General features: G+C 35.8%; 1 protein-coding gene across 10 annotated transcripts in view; it reads left to right on the forward strand.

Annotated features, from left to right (window-relative positions):
* CAMK2D (calcium/calmodulin dependent protein kinase II delta) overlaps positions 1-21,647 on the forward strand; it is a 321,958-nt gene that overhangs the window by 218,929 nt on the left and 81,382 nt on the right. For 6 of the 10 annotated variants that reach the window (XM_021684521.1, XM_021684522.1, XM_044912890.1 and 3 more), the window contains exons 5-7: positions 2,314-2,379; positions 5,440-5,512; positions 16,134-16,236. In XM_021684521.1, the coding sequence (XP_021540196.1) occupies positions 2,314-2,379; positions 5,440-5,512; positions 16,134-16,236 (242 nt within the window). Of the gene's footprint in view, positions 1-2,313; positions 2,380-5,439; positions 5,513-6,451; positions 6,525-16,133; positions 16,237-21,647 lie in introns of all 10 variants that reach the window. The other 4 variants (XM_044912889.1, XM_044912894.1, XM_044912895.1 and 1 more) reach the window with 1 other exon arrangement.

Consider the following 21,647-nt stretch of genomic DNA (forward strand, 5'->3'; position numbering starts at 1 on the left):
TAATCAATATTTGTTAAACACTTTACAAACCACACTTGTGTGTAATACAGAGTTTCTAGGTACCTATGATCAAAAACAAAGATACATATGGATATATGTCATGTTTAACTTAGTCACATTCATTCAAAGGAATAAATCCCACAAACTGTTATTATCATTATAGGGATGATAATGTGTTTGTTGGAAGTATGTTCTATCTAATATTCAGTTATTTTGTATTATAATTTATCTCGGGCACATTATGTGATTGCATTATTATTGTTATTCTAACTGGGGATAAAAACTTGCTGAGCTATTAAATGAAATTACATGTACATGTAACCATGGTTTTCAGAACAAGCCCATACGAAGCTTTAAATAATTTTAGAGGCACATTTTATATGTAAAGACTGAAAATAATGAGTCTAGCATTAAAGGTCTTATAAATATTCAGGATGCTATGAAGAAGAGTCAGAGTTGCATAAACTTTCAGACACATTAAGTTTTTAGTATTGCCTCTTTTCCTTTAGGAAAGGAAAATACAGAAGAAAATAATAACTGGTCATCTCTGGAACATGTTATTATTTGATGATGCTTTAGAACTTATTAAAGCAAATGAAATTTTTTTTAAAAAAGCTATCTTAAGAGGGGCGCCTGGGTGGCTCAGTCGTTAAGCATCTGCCTTTGGCTCAGGTCATGATCCCAGCGTCCTGGGATCAAGTCCCATGTCCAGCTCCCTGCTCAGTGGGGAGTCTGCTTTTCCCTCTCCCACTCCCCCTGCTTGTGTTCCCTCTCTTGCTGTGTCTCTCTCTGTCGAATAAATAAATAAAATCTTTTTTTTAAAAAAAGCTCTCTTAAGTGTAATTTTATCTCCCATTCCATAATGAACATAACACCAAGCTTTATACCTTCACCCAGTGATTTTTCAAATGACTCAGGCCTTCTAAACTTCTGGGAAGATTGACAGTATAATTATTGGAACGGCTACATTGTGTGCAGATTGAGAGATTGAGAGCAGGGGCTGTGGAATGGATGGCCCACCTGTGCCACTTAAGTCTTGGGCAGGTTACTCTCTGTACCTCCATGTTCTCATCAATAAACTGAGGTAGTGGTAAAACTCATCTCAGACAATAATTACAAGGATTTATGAATTAATATAATACTTAGCACACTGTGTAGCACATGGTAAGCAAATGTTAGCTATTACAGGGTTAAGCTCCAAAGCTGAAATTTCCTTTTAAAATCAAGCCATATCATACTAGAGGAAGAAATGGCTGATAAATGCATGAGAAAATGGTTCACTTCACTAATAATTAAGAAATATTAACATGCAGTAACTTTTTTCTAACTGGAAAAAACTGGGCACCTTTACAGCATTGGGGGTGCAACCATTGTAGAAGGCAGTTTGCCCTGTCCTCATACACACAAATGTATGTCTCTGTTTATTACTTATTTTAAATAAGGAAAATGTTCTGACATGAAATGGTGCCCATGACCTAAAGTGAAATGAAAAACACAGTTAGCCTAATAATTTGTATTTATTGCATGATTCTACTTTTGTGAGAAAATATGTGGGGTTTTTTTGGGTGTGTTTGCAAGATATGTTTAAAGATACACAGAAAGATAAAAGGATATGAATAGTTAAAATTAGTTTATTTTGGAGAGTAGAATTGGGGTTGAGAGATAAGAGAGTGCTTGGTATACTTCCATATTTTTTTGAATTTTGCTAAAAAAATACGTTAAAAACATTTATTGTGGGGGGAGGGGAACCTAAGCCAGAGAATCACTGGTTAGGGAATTCTAGCCCCAGAGCAGCAGTCTTTTGGGGGAGAAGAAATGGATCCCAAAGATAGTTATATCTACTTATATAGAGAGCCTTGAAACCCCTGGTTTGAAATACTTTGTAGAGTAACTAAATCCAGTTGCTGAGTTGTGGGAAACTCTTCGGTTAAAGATGGAGGATAGATCTGGCTTCTTAGTTGGCAAGGGATCAGTACTGCCTTCTAGGGACATTTCCAAAAGCCCTAGGTCTGTGTTCACTGGCAAATACATGGAGCATAAAGGAAATTGGGGTGCTTTACAAAGAAAATCTAGGTAGCACTCAGCCCAAAAGTGGTATGTATTTTGGAAGGCCACCTCTAGCCCATAAAGGCACGTTTATTGCAGTTTAAAAAACAAGCCCCTCCAGAGAGATACAACCTGCAAACACATACTCTACAGGCTTGATAGTAATTTTCAAAGTAATCTGAAAACAAAAATTCTGCATGAACACGGTGCAAGTCCATTGAGGCATATATTTTTTTCTTTTTTAATGTCAGTATCTTGTTTTTACAGAGTTACTGGAGGTGAACTGTTTGAAGACATAGTGGCAAGAGAGTATTACAGTGAAGCCGATGCCAGGTAAGTGACTTGCCCGGGGGCAAGATACAAGACTCAACATTCAAATGACACTTGTTCAGTATATCTCTTTACAAATGTGTCATAACCCTTAGTATTTATGAGACTCTCATAATACCATCTTGGACAACTTCTCATGATGAGTCCGTCTTAATTGCTGTTTCTCTCTCTTAAGAATTTCCAGGATAATTGTTTGGGGAAAACAAAACTAGAATCTGGTCTAAACTAGCATCTCCAGTTAGTCTTTTAAAAAATAAATAATAAAATCTATACTCTACCTGGAATGACTTCTGCTAAAGATATGTACTTTTTTAGCGAGGTTAAGAGAGCAAAAATGCAGATCTTCTGGTCTCTAGATCCTGAGCTTCCTGTTATGGTAGCCGTTAGTAACACATGCCTATTTTAATTTCAGTTAATTACAATTAAATAAAAAATTTAGTTTCTCAGTTGTACTAGCTACATTTTGAATGCTGAGTGGCCATAACTGGCTAGTGGCTACCAATTGGACATAGCAGATATAGAACACTTCCATCATCACAGGAAGCTCCACTGAACAACCCATGTTTAATCAGAGACCATAAAAAGAAACAGACTACAGAAGTCCCAGTGTTCTCCTTAAAGCAGTATTAGCTGTTTAACTCTTTGGGAATTCCAGGATGGCTTTTGGAACCCTCATGTGAAAAATATTTATTCGGATATTTCAGAGGGTACAGAAGGATTTCCCAACCTTGTTAATTGGCATCATCTTTACAGAGGTTAACAATGGCTATCCATTTTCTCTCATTTGAAACTTCCTAGGCTACACAAAGTCAAACTTTTTGGAGTGAAGTGACATTAATTTACTTGCCTAGATATTACTTAGACTGTATCATGTTAGTTTTCCTTGGCATTTCTTTATACATATTTAGTAGTTGGCGCTTAATTTGAAAGATCTGGCCTTGAGCTATTGACTCATTATTAACAATGTAAATGAGATGTTATGAAAATTCAGTTACTTATTGTCTGGCCCCATTCTCTAATGCTTTCAGAGCTTCCTAAAGCTTGCTAATCTGCTGTAGCCTGCACTCAGCAGATAGTCAGCTGATAGCCGATTCCCTCCCCATCCCTTCAAAGTAGCACATGGACACACCGGCTCACTTGCAAATCTCTAATTAATCTTCTTGGTTTTATGCCAGTTTATGACATTCTGTGAATCTTCTCTGTACATGACTACACTCTAATTTTTTAATGGAATTTTTACTGCCAAAGTCAAATAGAAACTGATGTATCATTTATACTATCATAAGTGAATCATCACTTGCTCAGTTCACCCCAGTTCTCATGTTAGGGCTCTGAAAGGGAGCTTCAGAGCATCCTTGCTAGTAGCTATTTGCCCACTTGCCCAGAGAGAGCAATAATTTTAATCAAGGTAGTTAACAAGTTAGGGAATTACATTTATTTTGCTTTTTAAAGTTATGTTAAACAGGTCCTTGTGTTTTAAAAGTATTGTTTGAAATTAATATAGAAACTGTTTTCACTATTGAAAAGCCCTGTAGATAACAGGGGAGGCCCTATGGGTTGGATCATTTTATATGCATGTTTATATTAGGTTTTGGAATTCACTAGAAGTGAATATTTTTTAGGGTAGGTCCTACACAAAATGAAGGAGAAGGAAGTCTTTCCCTACTAGTCCTCAAGAACTGGAGAATTGAATCCATTCTCACTAGTAAAAAATGATGAAGTTCATTTAATATGAATTATTGTACACTTTATTTTGCATTATTCATTAAGCCTAATAACTTATATCTGTGGTTTGAGAAGAGAAAGTGAAATATTTCTAAAAAGTAGTACAAAGTGAAGGGAAAAAAAAAGTCATAATATTTAAAAAATAATTACCAACACTCAAATAAGATGTATTGTCAAAAAGCAACCAATGTTTAGCTCTTTTAGTGGGACTCTTTATAGAGTTAGAGCTGGAAAATCATAACCTTGATTGCTTTTTTACATTCACATTGTAAGAAATCAGATGGTGATTACTTTTTATAATTCAAGAATTTACTTTGGAGTGATATTTTTTGTGCATTAAATGGTTGAAAACGTCCTTATTAAAATGTTTGTTAATGAATGTAGCTCAGTACATAACACGCATTTGAATCGCACAAATGTAAATTTGGACAAAATGTATCAGTGTGACCTATATTATTTTATGTCAGATGACAGCTCATGGGACCTTACATGTGCCTAGTGATGATTTATCCCCTCTAATTTAATTAGCTGTCTGTTTGACATCAGCGAGCCCTTAATAAGAATAGTGTAAATTGTGCTTTTTGACATAGTGATAAGGAAAGTTTTCCTTCACTTTGGTGTATGGAAATATATCTAACAATTACCAGTGTTCCAGGGGATTTTAAAATTTATTTTTTTGTAAGGTCCTAGCCCTTCTCCAGAGTATGCCTATCCTGAAGAGGGGTTTGTTTTATGTCATGGGTTTAGTTGAAATTCTCCCTCTGTTATTGGAGACTTGCATTAGTTTCCTCTTACTATATTCTATAAGAAGCACCATTTCTAAGTTGAAATGATAAATGTGTCGCTCCATGTTTTTTAACCCTTGTTTCACCTGCCACTTCATCTGTGTTTACCCTCTTGTTTCAACACCTATGTTTAATTGTGACCTCAGATTTTAAACAGTTTAGATGTGTATGAGAAATACCCATAAATTTTATACTGCTGAAGAATTTTCCCAGAACGTTATGGGAATATTTGTGAATTTTTTCTCCTTGAATATGGAAATTTTAACTTCAATATACAAGTGATTTAATTCGTACATTTTCAATGAAAAAAAACACAGCTCAAATTGTTTTGTCTGAACATGTCACAAACTCTATGTTGGCTGTCATTTTTGTTAGAACCAGAATTAGCTTTATTCAGCATTATTAAATTCCAGTGTAAAGCTAAAAAAGATGTTGTGAAAAAATATAATTTTTGTTTGTTTGTTTCGTTTTAACTTTCATTTTATTTTGTATTCAATGTGATTATGTACCTTTAAAATGTTCTCCCTTCCATTCTGCCCTTGTATCTTTACAGTCATTGTATACAGCAGATTCTAGAAAGTGTAAATCATTGTCACCTAAATGGCATAGTTCACAGGGACCTGAAGGTCAGTATATGGAGTCCATAAATCTGAATCAAAGGAGGTTTTTTTTGGTTTTATTTCTGGGGAAAGGGCAGAGGGTGGGTATTTAAAATGGTTCCCTTGCCTTTCCTAATTTTTCCCTAAAATGACTACATGATGAAATGATAATGCATGATGCCTCTTTCAGTTTGCTCATCTACAGGCTAAATATACATCATAGCAAAAAGGGAAGGACAATATTAGGAACACAACCTGTCAAGTTTCCAAGCAGTAAACTACTAGAAGCGGTTTGGGGGCAGGCTCTCCTGAAATGTCCAGCATTTGCCTGGAGATAAACTTGGCCTGTGATGTATGTCCGCCTGTAGATTTAAACACCACTTCTGTTCTGAGACCATGGGTTGCTGTAGCAAAACAACTGGTTACACATTGCTCCATTTGAGTCTGATGAACCCTCAGGCAAGAGATAATAATTGCCAGCTAAATTAAAGCACAAGAAGTTAATGATTTATCAAAAATTCATTACGTATCCTAATTTAACCTTAATGGTGCCTTGACTACTAATGTGACAGCTTTGGAATGATACTAGAAAAATGGGAGGGAATAGGGAAACAGTTTTTTATGTGGGGTGGAGGTGGACCACAACAGCTATAAAAATTTTATTTGCATTCCAGTTCTTTTCCTGTAAGAATTTATAACTAGGAAATGAGCTCTTGAATTAAATATTTTTAAGATGGTTTTTTTTCTAGATCAAGTGGATCCACATTTGCGCTAACATCTGGCAAGATCCTGATTGCTTTGAGGTAGTAGTCACTCTACTTGAGCAATATGTTTACATTACTGAAGGTGGTAAAACCCAACCCCAGTTGTCTGCTGGTTTTGCACTTTAACCCAGTCTCTGTGAGGGTGTACAGACAGTGAGTGTAAGCTTGGAACTAACACACGCCCCCTGGTGTTTGCATGCAGTCATTGCATTCAGCAGATCCTGGAGGCTGTGCTACACTGCCATCAGATGGGCGTAGTCCATCGGGACCTGAAGGTGAGTAATGCCGTTGGAGAAGATAAACCACCACATAATTCCTAATGACTGTTCAGCTGCAGTTATGCCTGTAAAGGCAAAAATATGAGCAAGAAAATTGTGTGGACTCATTCCAACACATAACGAAAACACTTTCCCTCACCACATCTCTCTTATTTCGTCTCCTCTCCTCCACACTTGAGATTTACATAAATCCCATTTCATCCAGAGGAATAATGTCCTACCATTAACAATAAATAGGCTGCTATATTTCCTTGCTCCTAAGAATACATAGCATTTATATATAATTTTGCGTAGGACTGATGATCTCTTCTTCATTCTGAACCTGTTCTGTGGACATTGATCCAACATACCTATTTTAGAGTCATACTGTGTATACCTAATATTATGTAAATAGTTATGAAAATTATAAAGAGAATAAAGATAAAGTTATTAAGTAGGTTTTTGGTGTTAAAGAACCTCCATTTGGGGCTCTGAAGTCTCTTTCCCTTAACAGTAGTCCCAGGAATTCCGATGACATTGAGGCTTCCTGGTTCTTTGTTTATTTACATTCCTAGGTAGCAAGATACTAGTGCCTTTTAAAACAGAAAGGAAAAAAGTAAAACAAATGTTATTATAAAATAATATTTATATAACATATATATGGACTAATACTTTTAAACTCCACTCAGTTTCTGATACCATTGAGGATGAGAAATGTTTAGATCATTTCGAAATTAAACAGTTCAGAAGGAGACTACTCTTTCAGTCATTTTTCTGTCCTCTTCTCTCAGCAGTCTAGTTTCACTCATGGAATTTCAGAGATATAGTGAAGGCCTAGAAATTTAAATGAAACCACTGGGTGGGCAAAATAGCAAATGTGAGTACTATATAGTTGTCGTTCATTGTTTCAAGCCTCACCCATATACAGGCATTGGTACAGAGATGCCACAGAGGTGGCAATGTCTTCAACTGTGTGTGTTCACTGGGAAGACCTGGGCTGGTTTCTCATGTGCAGACTTCTCTAATAATGATAAATCTGTACTTGCCATTCATTTAGTATGCTCTAGAAGAATGTATCGCTGAGGATCCACAACAACTTATTTGAAGATGTGGTGTGTAAGCAAAGCATTGCCTTAGGTTTCTGGAATTTTCCTTTGATTTCAGTTTGAGTCTTAGAGCTTTAAATGTCAAAAGCAAAGGTATGGTTAATGGCATTTTTTTGTCTTTGGAGAGCCGAGATAAGACTGTGTACATCTGCTAACACTTTACCAAATGTACCCATCAGGATGAAGGAAAAACAATATGTTCCTTTAAAAATTCTTATCTTTGGCAACCACCTCAAGAATTCCTTACCAGCCATGTAGAGAGAGAGCCCCTTTTTGTTACTTCTCAGAGCTCACAGTACTACTTTCCTTTTTAAGTGAATATATATAGGCATGCATATTTATTTATGCTATTTTATTACATGCTCTATTTAATAAATTTATCATTTAAAATATTTTACTCCATGTTATATAATTATAAGTATACTCTAAAAACCAAGGATGAAAAATGACCTTTAAAATATATCTTGTGGGGTCGCGCTATTAGACTTCTGTAAGTGTTCATACTCAGCTGAGCTCTTCAAAGACTGGAACTTAAATCAGCGATGGCAGTGGGCCTAGGATGTGGGCTGAGAAGAAAATCTATTTTCTGACATATGAGCTAAATTGACTAATTAAAAACTCAGGCAGATGACTTTTAGAGAGGCTAACTACCAAAAGAAATAACCTGCTGAATCATCCATCAGATTTCTTTCAAGGGATGAAAGTGTTTTTGTTCCCCCTTCTTATTCTGATTCATTCTGATTCTGATATCTGAGAGGATAGGGGTGAACTTTGCATAGAGCTTGTTATAATTTTTGTAATTCTCTTGGTTTCTGTCAAATTGCTGACTGGAACAGATTTCAATTGAGTCTAGTTTTCGGTGCATGTTTCAGTAGGCCATTTCATAACATACTTAGAGTATATTAGAGGCATTTTACACACACCCTATGTGTGCTAAATCCCTGGCTTTGTTTTATGTCTTTTATACCCACATGTATACTTTATCTGATAAGTATACTGTTTGTAATGGCATATTTGCCAGTATATTAAAATGAAAAATATTGGTAAAATTTCTTATTACCAAGCTTTAAACAAAAATTTGCCATTATTATTCTTAGGTCATGTATTTTGTTTCCATATCCTGATTCGTATGTTAACTCATATATAATACAAATGTTTGATGCACATTTTATTTATTTATTTATTTATTTATTTTTAAGATTTTATTTATTTATTTGAGACAGAGAGAATGAGAGACAGAGAGCATGAGAGGGAGGAAGGTCAGAGGGAGAAGCAGACTCCCTGCCGAGCAGGGAGCCCGAGGCGGGACTCGATCCCGGGACTCCAGGATCATGACCTGAGCCGAAGGCAGTTGCTTAACCAACTGAGCCACCCAGGCGCCCTTGATGCACATTTTAATTTGTCCATATCACTGAGACAAAACCACAGGAAGTGTTATGTTCTTCATTATTAAAGGCACCTATAAGCATATGAGTGCTGTACATTTTGTTGTAAGCCTCTTCTAGAACAATAGCTGTATTACCTTACTGTACCTACCTATAATACTATATTACTCCACAGTGCCTAATTTAGGACTTTATACTTAGTAAATACTTGTGGCATATGCTTTCAATTTTGGAATGAATGAAATTCAATCAAAAGCACATTTATAATATAAAGGGCATCACTGAATAAAATAGATTTTTGTGTATGTTAATACTGAATAAAGAGGATAAGTATCACTCTTTGATACAGTGATAATATTAAGATCATAATTTGAATAACTGCCGCTCTTGGGAGCTTATTAGACAGTGAATCCACCAGATGGAAAATTATAAGAACCTAGAGACAAGGCTGAGGCACAGCAGACAATTGGAGGATGTCCCAGAAACAAGCAATAGGAGAAGGCTCCATGTGGTGGGATATTAGCATAAAGGAAGCATATCAATCACAACCAGGCAGTATCCAGTGGATACACAGACCTTTCGTCTGAGGTGAATCCAGTGTCAGATCCAAGCAGTATTAAGGAGTATCTAGCGGTGGTGACATAATTATAGTACTATAGTTCAGGAATATGACTCTCGTCTTTGGAAGGATTTGGATCAAGGCGGGACATTAGTAATAAAAATGATAATAGCTGCCATTTATCAGGCAGTTACCATGTACCCTTTGTACTGTGTTACCATAGGAATCTTAACAACAGCTTTATGAGGAAGGCACTTTGATCTTCCCCACGTTGCATAAGGAGAGATTTAGCAACCATGAGTGAAAGAACTTGTTCATGGTTTCTCAGCTAGTAAGTTATGATTTACTGGAACCAAGCATTTTGGTTCCAGAGTCTGCATACTTGATTGCTACCACTTCTCAATTCATTAGTTGGATAAATCGAAAACTTTAGAAAGGCCAAAAAATAGGTCAGACAATGAGGAGAAAGTAATTTTGCCAGCAACATTAAGAATTGGGAAATGGTTCTAAGTTTAGTGAATCAAATGATTAAAATGATCCTGCTTATGGATCTTCCAGAGCTGTACAAAATCTGTATCATTAGGAATAAGAGAATAAGTTTAAGTTATGTTTAAGATACAGTATGGAGTTGAGGGGGTGCACAACATAATTTGTTAATAGATGTTCAAAGAAAAAAATTCTTATTTAGCAAATCAGTAAAGTGGCATTGGTCACAGCCTTTGGAAAATGAGACGTAGAGAAGAATGAAATGCATTTGCCACATTTGACTTGGGCCACATCAAGACAATCAGTCTGGAGTGCCTAAAAATAGATTGTTTATAAAGAGTAGATTACTGTAACTTAGTGTTGAGTGTTTGTGAGCTGATAATTGAAAATTCAGATATAAAAAGAGAGAAACAAACATCAAACATTTCTTGAGCACCTATTGAGGCTCTATCAGAGCTGTGGGCACAAATTACAGAGCAAAATAAGAACAAACCTTGTGTGGCTAGCACCTACAGGCCACTGAATTAAAGATCATTTTAAAATATGTATCAATGCTGTTCCTCCCAGAAAAAAGGAAATACGTCAGACGAAAACTGAATCCGGAAAAATATTAGGTTAAAGAGCGGTGGCAGTAACAAGTGACAACTCTTGAGGTCACAAGAAGTAGAAGGATGTGTTCTCCATTTAACAGCCTGAAGAATACAGTTTCTGTGAATCAGGGAACAGAAGTAAGTCAAAGGAGACAGTTTTATAGCTCTGCTTTATCATATATTTCACACAAAATAGTAAGATGTCTTCAGTTCAAGGTGCATTAGAAATGGTTACCAAACCACTTCATGAACAGCATCTGGATAGAAAGCTACATAAAACAATCTTTTAGCAACACATCAACACCTGTGAATCGCCTCAGCAGAGAATGCTGCTTTTTTTCCCTTAGACTACCTCCTGAAAAACAGTATCATTTAATGGAAAAATCATTAGATCAATGGATGGATATGAGAGAGAGGGAGGAAGAGAGGAAAGGGAGGGAAGGGGCAGAGAGAGAGAGAGAATAGATTTTAATGAAAATAATAATTTTGGAGATGGGGGGGTTAAATTTAAATATAGGAATAAAATTAAAGACCAGAAAAGAGAAATTAATTTTCTGGGGGAATATGACATGCGTTCATTAAATCCTCTTTAGTAGTAGATTTATCAAATTGTGAATCTACATTTTGAATAATTATAAAATTGCAATTGTTCCACTTTTCTCAGAAGTATACTCAGATGAAAGTTTGAAAAACTTGTCATTTGTGTATAAAGTATGTCTAGGTGTTTTAGACACAAACTCAGTAAGTGATAAATTCCATAATCCATTGGTCATTCTTGTGTTTCTTTCTTGAACCTGACAGCTGTGTGTCAGGCCATGGAGAAACAGTAGGTAATTGGCACAGTCCTGCTGTGGTTGCACTCTGCTCTGCTTCTTTCAGAGAAGTATCTGCTCACAGTGTAGAAGTATGTGCTGATAGTATGTGTTAATAATGTAGAAGTAAATAAGAAAACAGGAATGGAAAACAGATCATTCTTATGAATTTGCTCATGTATGCATGGTGATGGAAATAGTACTTAGTAATCACAGAACAGTGCATCAGCTGAGAACTCCCTCTGCTGAGTACATAAATTCAAGCATCCATTCCATATCAAAATAAAAGCAATAGTCACTTGTACCATGTGCACAAAAGAACTTCTGCCATGTGCATGAGTGAGCTTGATATTCAAGATTTCAGTTCATGCACTTTCACTTAGTTTATCTCTAGGAGCTTTGTTCTCACTTTCTTTGGCAAAGGAAAAGTGACTGAAAACACACCAAAGCACAGAATGCTTAACTTCATGTTGAAATAACTAATACTATCCAGTAGAGGAAGGAAATCCAAAAAGACAATTTCAATTCTTAAAAACTAATACTAAAGAAATGAAAGAATTAAGTAATATAGAATGATAAAACTAACTGGCTGTTATATGGTATTCATAAAGAAAAAAGCTGTAAAAAAAAAGTAAAACACATGTTTTCCCTACACATAAAAATTCGTAATGTTTGAGTTTTGTTGGCTAGATAATCACATATGTGCACAGATATGACTAATGCTGAAGATGATCATCACCTTTCCACAATCAGTTCCTTAATAAAGATCACACTAATTTAGAAATTCTTGTGATGTGTTTGTGAGATTTTTGAGAAGCAAGATTGAAACTATGGCTCATATTTCATAAGTTTTCCCCCGGGTTTTATTTGGATATGGGTAGGAAATATTTTTGAATACTTCAGATTCTTTTGCAACTGTCTACTGAGTGGACTGTCTTTTGCAAATGACCCATTTTTATACCATCGGAGGAGTTTCCTCAGTATCACATCTTTAAAAGAAGAAATCAGGAATCTGGCTTCAAATCCTCCCATCTTTTTTGGATCTCCCTACCTCATTTAGAGACTGAGGGGTTTGAGTTATTTTATCTCCCAAGTCAGTCCCAGTCTTAAAAGTGATCCCAGCAACCTGCCTAGGTACTTTGAGATATTTGAACAGATTCAAGAAAATCTCAAATCACATTGAAAGAAGTTGCCATTGCATCCATATGGAAGCACAGAACTAAACTTGCCAACAGTTGCTGCTCATTACAGCTGATATGCTATAAATGGTTGTTGACACTAAGACCAGATGTCATGGAAAATCCTGCATCATTAGGAAGCAGTTGGGTGGGGAAGGAACCTGTGTGTGAGAATGTCAGTAGAATCTATTTAAAAACCAACCTAAAAAGTGATTGCATTATAGGAATTTAGAGATAATCTCAATATATAAAGATTAGCTTAATAGATTGCATTAGATTTAGGAATGTAGACATCCCCCAAGTTACCCACATTCATTGCAAATATCCAGTGTCCTGCACGTTGACATGGCCAGCTGTACTGGAGTGTAATAGCTAATCACTAATGTGTACATTGTTCCATACAGAAGACAGGCTCTTGTGATAAAATCCAATGAGATTTTATAACTTCATGTATAGTGTTATGAGAAATATGCTTATAATGTTCATTTGAGAGATGGAAGAACTAATTAGCTCCGAGAGTCTGTGAGTTGCCCATGTCCACACAGTTAATAACAGTCAGTCCCAGGACATAGACCTAGCTCTTCATCTTTTTTCTAGATCATCATGTTGCCCATTTCTCTCATGTTCAGCTATACACTGGAAGACCTGTGTTTCTGATTTCACCTTTCTCATTTGCTTTAGAAAATCAAAATAGTTGAATAGTAGCAGGTAATGGTGGTGATCCTTTTAAGGAAGCAGCCACTAATTAGCTGAAAGATTCTACCATTTTGGCTTTTGTGAAATACAATCACACATTATCTTCCTTTCTGTAGGTGTTCAGAATTTGGACTAACCTACTTGCCAGTGAACTTTTGTGTTACAACACATATTCAAGTTGGATGCTATATAAATGGTAGAACATGATTACAGGATTATTCAAATTTTGAATATATTCCAAACAGTTGTATATAAATCAAATTTGTGTGCTATTTCTAATGTTTCATTGAAGCTGGCCATTAGAAGCAATCTTGTGATGAAATATTTTATAAAGAAAAGACTTCTTTAATAAGGGCAGTAAGCATCCTGATTTTTCAATTTGCATTCCATAAATCTATATTTTAGATTTGCTTAAAAGATATGTACAAACACGAAGCCATTTTAATTAATTCTTAAATCTACACAGTAACCTTGAAAGAGCCCTGCCTTTTCCTGTGCATAACTGCAGCTGAACAGTCTTCGTGGGTATAAGGTAAAACACTTATCCAGATGGATTAATTATTTCCCTGGATGACTCACAAGGCCCTATAGAGAGGTCTTCCAGGTCATCTCTAAGTATGAATATTTGCCCCAGTCATTCAGAGGCCATGTATGATAAAACTCTAAGGTGTTCCATTTCTTCTGAATTGGCAGACACTTGGTATTTAAGGGCGTAATGCACACAGCACTGCCCAGAACCTTTTTTGATCTAGTGATAAATATTTTAAAAGTTTATTTACTGATGGCACTGGCATTTGCTCAACAAACTTCAGTACTGCTTGATTAAAAGACCTAAAATGACGTGATTTCTAAAGTAATTGGAACTCTTTCTTTGAATGAGTCTGTGGTTGACAAATTAGGACAGATGTGTATTAGCAGAGATCTCTGACATCTCAGTGCTTTTGAACGTGAAGGTTATAAAGAAACTATTGCTTACAGTTTGATGTGGTTTTTCCAAGTCACTTATTTAATAAATTAATAGCTGGAAATCACTTTTTGATTAAATTAGAAAATGCATGAATGTAGTAGGCCATAAATTTTAGTTGTGAAAATAAAATGTCAAATATTAATAATATAATATGGTTAGATACTGTACTACATTAATAGATAACCAGAGTTCCAAGTAATTGTGGATGTTAGCTTTTTACTAAAGGTTATTTCAGCATGGAGATCTTTCATATTCTTGAGACCTCTTCATCCCAGTGTCCAAACTAAATTATCATGTATTTAGTGTTGAGGTAATTTTAAAAGCCCTATCAGCCCTAAGAAATTACAAAGTTTTCCTTACAGTTACCTATTGTCATAATAGTGATGAATCTGATGGCAGTGAACAGCAATAGCCTGAAGAAGTCTGGTACTTGATTAAAACTTACTTGCCTACACTCCTACTTCTTACAGACTTAACCTAATTTTTTCAATTTCTGGTTATGAGTCTTTGCTAATTTGCATGGCTGGCTTAATTAATAAGTTAAATATTGGTTTAGGCTGTGTTTATACAAGCTCAAAACAATCAACAGAATTGCCTAATTCAGTAAGAAAAAAGTAGCCATTTCATGAAAAAAAATATTGAATTAGTTTGCCAACACATAAACAGAACCAATTTGAATAACCTGAATATTTAGATTTCCAGACAATTGTTTTGGCACTTGTAGACTCCATTGTTTCCCAACTTCTTTCAGTCCGAGGCACACCTCTAAATTTGCTGGGTTTTAGTCCAAGGTAAGAAGATATTGAACTACTCACCCAAATGTGTATGTACCAATCCAGCTGTATGTTCATCCAGATACCTGGGGATGGTAGACTTCAGTGTATGTATTAATCAGCCTCCTTTTCCTGACCGTCTTCTCCCTTCATTTCCTAAAATCCACAAAGGTGGTCGGGGAAATTAAAGACTTTGCCCTCGTGCCTGTTTTCAAAGTTGCAGTGTGTCTCGATGCCCTGGTTGGGAAACAGTGGTATAAACACAGCCTTATTCCAAGACCAAGTTATCAGTCCTTGAGTAATGATAAATACCCAAGAAAATGAAAATGTATCTTTGTTATAGTATTCCAAGATGTGAGAACAAATATATAAGGAATGCTTTGAATCACACTTTGTAGACATATAAATTATGTTTTAAAAAACTGGCTTATAAAGAAAAAAAAAACTAACTAGAACATTTGGCAAATAGTGCACTCTTTCTGCCTTTAAGAATAAACAGATTCTTAAAGACAGCAATTTAATATGTAATTCAGAATAAGACTCCAAAATTTGTACAGAAATTGTTTGGAAACATTGAGGAATCAAAATGACTACATTTGGGTCCAAACTCTTGAAGTCAACTAGGATTTAATTTGCACAGTTTCATTTGCCAAATGTCTGTAGATTGGTCCAACTCTTGTTATCATTTTGCCAAGTTTCCTTCTGCTGAAAATGTCTGTGCTCTATTAGGCTTCTAAGTCAATGTCCATGGCCAAGTCTGGACCTCAGCAGCCCTTGGAAGCATGTGAGCAGGTCAAGACAGGTGCTTCCGTTCATTTGATCTCTCCCCAAGTGTATTCTCTCTTCCTCCCCGTATCTCTCTAGTACATTTATGCATCTGTCTGAAGCCTGCACACATGATAATTTTTAATCATTTTTCTAACCATATTTTCCCTGGGATTTAGGAATGACAGTCTCCGCGAAAGAGGACAGTGCATGACTTTTTTTCCCCCTAATCTTACAAAATGTTGTTAGTTTTGAATAGTCACTTAAAATAGGTTCTCACTTCATTCTCTTTTTTTCTTTCTAAATAAAGCCTGAGAATTTGCTTTTAGCTAGCAAATCCAAGGGAGCAGCTGTGAAACTGGCAGACTTTGGCTTAGCCATAGAAGTTCAAGGAGACCAGCAGGCGTGGTTTGGTGAGTAGGGCTTCTCTCTACTTCATGCTGCTCATTCTCTTCTGGCTCATCATAACCCGCTTCCCAGCCAAAATAAGACAGAAATGTTACTTCTAACAACAGCCTGACTAAACTGAAGACATTAGACCTTTGAAGCATTTAATTTTACTGACATTAAAAGGTATAAACTCTAAAAATAATTTAAGAGAAAATATTAATAGGAGAGAAGTAACATGTAGACTTTTTCTTAAAACATGAGTGAGAAAATGGATCCTGTACTAAGAATTAATAGGGAGGGTTGCATTGTTAAAAGAGGACTTCTTAAGAGAAAATGACTGTTCACATAGAACCTTACTTGATGCCAAAAACTGCTGTGTAAATAGTAGGGACTCAGGAAATACAGAATATTTCCACATAATTTGTAGCTAACAAATTAAAGTTTAAAAATATTATAGCATATATATGTGTGTGTGTTCATCTTAATTATCTTCTATTTCTTCACACTGCCAGTTTCCACTCTAAAATTTTGATAATTTTGGGACGCCTGGGTGGCTCAGTCAGTTAAGCGGCTGCCTTCAGCCCAGGTCATGATCCCAGTGTCCTGGGATCGAGTCCCACATCAGGCTCCTTGCTCAGCAGGGAACCTGCTTCTCCCTCTCTCTCCCTCTGCTTGTTCTCTCTCTGTCAAATAAATAAAATCTTTAAAAATAAATAAATAAAATAGTTTAAAAAAATAAAATAATAAAATAAAATTTTCATAATTTTGAAATTTCTTTTCATGAAACGTCTATTTCTTTACAATTAAGAAAGAAATTAACTCTAAGTTTAAATTAGAGCACTTCTAACCAGGCTTGTGTATTGTTTCAGTATTTATCCAACTGGGTTATTTTATTCACTGTTTCTTTTTTTTATGCCCCTGTTTTTGCCATTTCCGAGTACTGACCCATTTTTTTTCCATGTAGTCTCCCAAAATATAACCTCTCCCCAAGCCTCTATCTTACTTCTTTTCTGACTTTCAGTGTATTGAGGTTAGATCATTTTTAAATGCCCTTCACTTCTAATTGCTTTTCCTCTGAACAACAACAGCAAACAGAGCACTCAAAAAGTGCTTACTTCTTTCATTTTATATGCAAAAACTTTCTGTGTTTTCCTAAATCTAAGGTGTGCACAGAGCCCCCAGCTAATAAGTGAGAGTGGGTGGTGTGGCAGCCTTCTCCTCTACAGGCAGCTTAATTTAGGACCTCATTTTCTGCTTCCTGTCCTGTTTCAGTAGTACCTGACTGTTAGCCTTGTCCACAATTCCTCCTAAGCTTAATACCACCATTTACATTAAGTCTCTCCTCACCCACCAGATGAATTTAGTATCTCCAAACTTGGCATTTGGTTTGTCATATTTTGACATATGAATAAGCTTGTTCCTCTTAAATGCACACTGAAAGAAGGTAGGACCTAGAATAAGTACTGTAAATTGGAGATTCAGAGGCATCTTTGTATCCTGGGTAAGGGCACAGTTGACACAGATAAAGAATATATGGTAACTTTGGAGTTGAGATCCAACAGAAAGTAGGAAGGCTATCACAGAGATGGGCAGAATAATAAATGGGGATGCTTAAATTAAGCAGGAGGTCCTGCCCCTCAAGATACTGACACTTCTGTATCAGTAACTATTTACCATGTAGTGTGGGAACATCTTAACAGAGGCATGCATGAAGGTGCTCTGGAGCACAACACAAGTATGAAATTCTGGGGAAAGTTTTGGTGATGGGGTAGTGCTTCTGCTTCCCTAATGGGTGAATGAGAATTTGTTCACTAACATGCAAGGAGATAAATGCCAGACAGAGGGAGCAGCACATGCAAAACCTCAGAGGCATGGATCTACTGTTTCTATGTATGGAATAGCAAGAAATTTGATATAGCTATACTGGGATGAGTGGTAGTTGATTAGGTGGGAAAGGATTTTATGTGTTTTTGAAGGATTTGGCTTTTATCCTAGAAGTTTCAAGAATCCTGTGAAAAATTTTAAGTAGGGAAGGACATAATTGGGTTTATGTTATATAATGATGTTGTACGTAACAATGCAGAGGGTGGCTTAAGGATACTTACTCTGAAGGCAGGGGACCAGTTAGGCTAATACAGTAGTTCAAATTATGCGTGATGACAGCTTGAACTAAGGAGTATGCAAGAGCAAGCAAATTCCAGATAACATGTAGAACAGACAGTGACTCTGAACTCTAAGGAAGTCCGTTTAGAGGAAATCAAAGCCCCAGAGGTTGCACTCTAGTGCCATCTAGTCCCGTCTGCTTCACAAGACCCAGGGTATGAAGCAGGACACCAAAATAGGACTTAGGCTAGGGATCTAATTGCCAGAACTGGGTAGAGATGATGATAGGATATTAGGAACAAGACAAGCCTTATTATCAGAGTCAAGGCCGCAAATTAACATCAGCAACTTGGCTTGGTGTATAAAGGTGTGATATAATTGAGCACCTTAAATCTCCCATGTTTTTCACCTCTGTGTTTTATCTCCTGTGCTAGACAAGCTGCTTGAGGGCAAGGTTGTGTGTAGTAGAAAAAATTCTGCTTTTTGAATTAGAATACCCAAACTTATATCCTGGGTCTGATTCTTAATAGTTGTAAAATATTGGGCAAGTCACTTTAACTCTGTAAGGTCCATGTCCTCTTTTGTAAGCAGTGATAATAAACACCTCTTTGCAAGACGGTTACGAATCCATAGGAATATGCCTGGGCTACGAAAGATGTTGAATAAGTTTTCAAAACCATCTTGGCATGAAACACAATGCCACAGTTCTTTGCCTGCTCAGTGAAAGTTGTTGAGCAGATCAGTGAGTGAAAAACCAAATATCAAGTTGGTGAAAGCAATAGCATCCAAATAAAAGTACAAATTTGTGATCATTTATTTCTAAAAGTCATCTGACTCCAGAGAAAGAATGACAAATTGGGAATAAAATCCCCATTTCTTCTTCAGTGTGATGCTGTAACAGTTATGTTCTTGCTAAGATATCTATTAGAATAACGACTTTTAAGAGGCATTTTAAGTCCTAAGAAAATTCCGCATTTCAAAACATGTAGAAAAAACATAGTCTATAAGCTTAAGAGAATGCACAAGTTTTTTTTTTCTTTTTCTTTTCTTCTTTAGCTTATTTTCAGCTTATTATATGCAAGTGAATCCTCATGGTAACCTACCTGAGGAAAAGGAGGCATGTGATATACTATTTATCTTTTGGGTGTACTACCAGATATATCATAGATTTTAAAGTAAAAGCATGTTTTAGTATGAGTGTCTTGATTTGATATTTATTCATATCTACCATCATAGTCTCATATATTTGATTATTTTTTTATTTAAAGTTAATTAACATTATAGTGTATTACTAGTTTCAGGGGTAGAGCTTAGTGATTCATCAGTTGCATGTAACACCCAGTGCTCATTACATCAAGTGCCCTCTTTAATGTCCATCACCCTTGACTGATTAATTTGGTCTCTTAAAATGTATTATCAGTGATGGGGAGGGGAGCCCTTTTATTTTAATAAAATAAGTTATTTTAAGACAAGAGCAGAACTCTTTCTTCATTACATATAATGCCAGAATTTCAGGCTTTTGCTCAATTTTATTTTAATAAATATAAGAGATCCACTACAAATAAGAAAAATAAAACTACACAAGGCTTATAGAAGCTGCTTATTGTGTTTTTTCTCATTTTTAAGTCTAAATGTTTCTTTTTCTCATGATAATTTCTTCTGTCTTCCTAGCCTTGATCTATTTGATTACTAGCCAAAAATGCTAGAAGTAACACCCTGTGTCACTAACTTGTTAAGATGGCTAGAAAATTTACCAAAAAGAAATATCAAAATATAGCCCATTTCTCCTGTGGGATTGGAAGCGGTGTTTGCAGTTTATTTCTAGTTCTTTGTTGCTGCTAGGAAAAAAGGATAACTACCACCATTTTCCTTCATGGAGTAATTGCTTTGCTTGATTGCTATTATGTCTCTTTTTAAAAATATTGAGGGTTTTTTTTTTAATGCAATGGACGTTCCCAACAGTAAGTAATTATGTTTTGTTTTTGATCTGTTCTGATATTCCTATTGGTTTTTCAGAGTGAGAAGCACATACTATCTCTAAAGAAAGCAAGCTCTCATTAATTTCCCTGTTAATAGCATATATCATGATAAATGAGATTCTTATGAGTTTAATCTCCTGCTAAAGAAGGTTTTATCTGTCTTACCCTCAGTATTTTGGTATTCATGAGAACACATTGCACAGTTCACAGTTCCTTAATGTTTATACATTTAGAGTATGTTTCAATAGGAGTAAGGACCCCACTGACCGCTCAAGTGGTAATTATATTAAATTAAAGAATGAACGTGATGGTGTTCTCTAAGCATTTCAATCTCCAGAAAAGGTTTGTAATAATTTACATGTAAAATTACCTTTTCATTTCTTAGTCACATAGTGAGTTCTTTATCTTTTCTACCTAAACGAAATATCATTAACATTTCCTCCTCTAGGAAATGTATTCTAAGATATTTAAGACCTATATTAAGGTTTACTAATTCTAGATAGGAGGTTATAGATGGTATATAAAAAGGTAGTCAAAATCCGAAGTAAGGATGGACCACTGAGAATTGTAGTTAGCTAAGGAGATCTCTAAATGGAAATAATTTAGAGCCAACTCTCTGTTAGAGAAAAGGTAGAGATGGAAATTGAGGCTTCAAGGAACAGAAAAAGTAACATCAAGGGCAAGAATGAGAAGTCTGTTTTCAAGAGACCTTAAAAAAATTAACCAGGTCAAATGCCCAAGGGTAGAAAGAAATCATGTTGGATGAATGAAGGGGAACTGGGAGATAAAGGGTCTTAAAGTGTGGGTTAGGAACATGGTCTTCAATCTCGAATTGGACATTGGTTTCTCATTGGGTTCCTTTGTCTGTGTCTCAACTTGGGAGGAGTTAGAAAGAGACCATTGGACTGAGAGCGGGTGTGGCATACCAGTAGCTCTTTAGAACTCTTATGCCCATCCCTACCTTGGAATTAGCGGACTTCACATCACTCCTTGATGGAATCCTCACACTTTAGGTAATGGGACCACCGTGATTACTCAGGAGTTCTTTCATCTCACAACTGTCAAGTAAATCAAGTAAATGCTTCCTTTAAGTGAAGTTTGAGAACAGAGGTAGACCTACTGTGGTGCATGTGAAGCTTAAACTACAGTACAGGCATCTTTTCTTGGAGTCCCCTCTCACTGTCCACTCCATCTTCCTCTACAACAAAGGAAAGGAAAAGTAATACAGGGGGCATAGGGGTTAAAATCCACAATCCTTTGCCTCACTTTCCAAGGTAATTTTGTTCAGAGGAATAACCATGCTATTATATATATATATATATATATATATATATATATATATATATATATAT

This window comes from Neomonachus schauinslandi, chromosome 2 (assembly GCF_002201575.2).
Source record: "Neomonachus schauinslandi chromosome 2, ASM220157v2, whole genome shotgun sequence".
Lineage (NCBI taxonomy): Eukaryota > Metazoa > Chordata > Mammalia > Carnivora > Phocidae > Neomonachus > Neomonachus schauinslandi.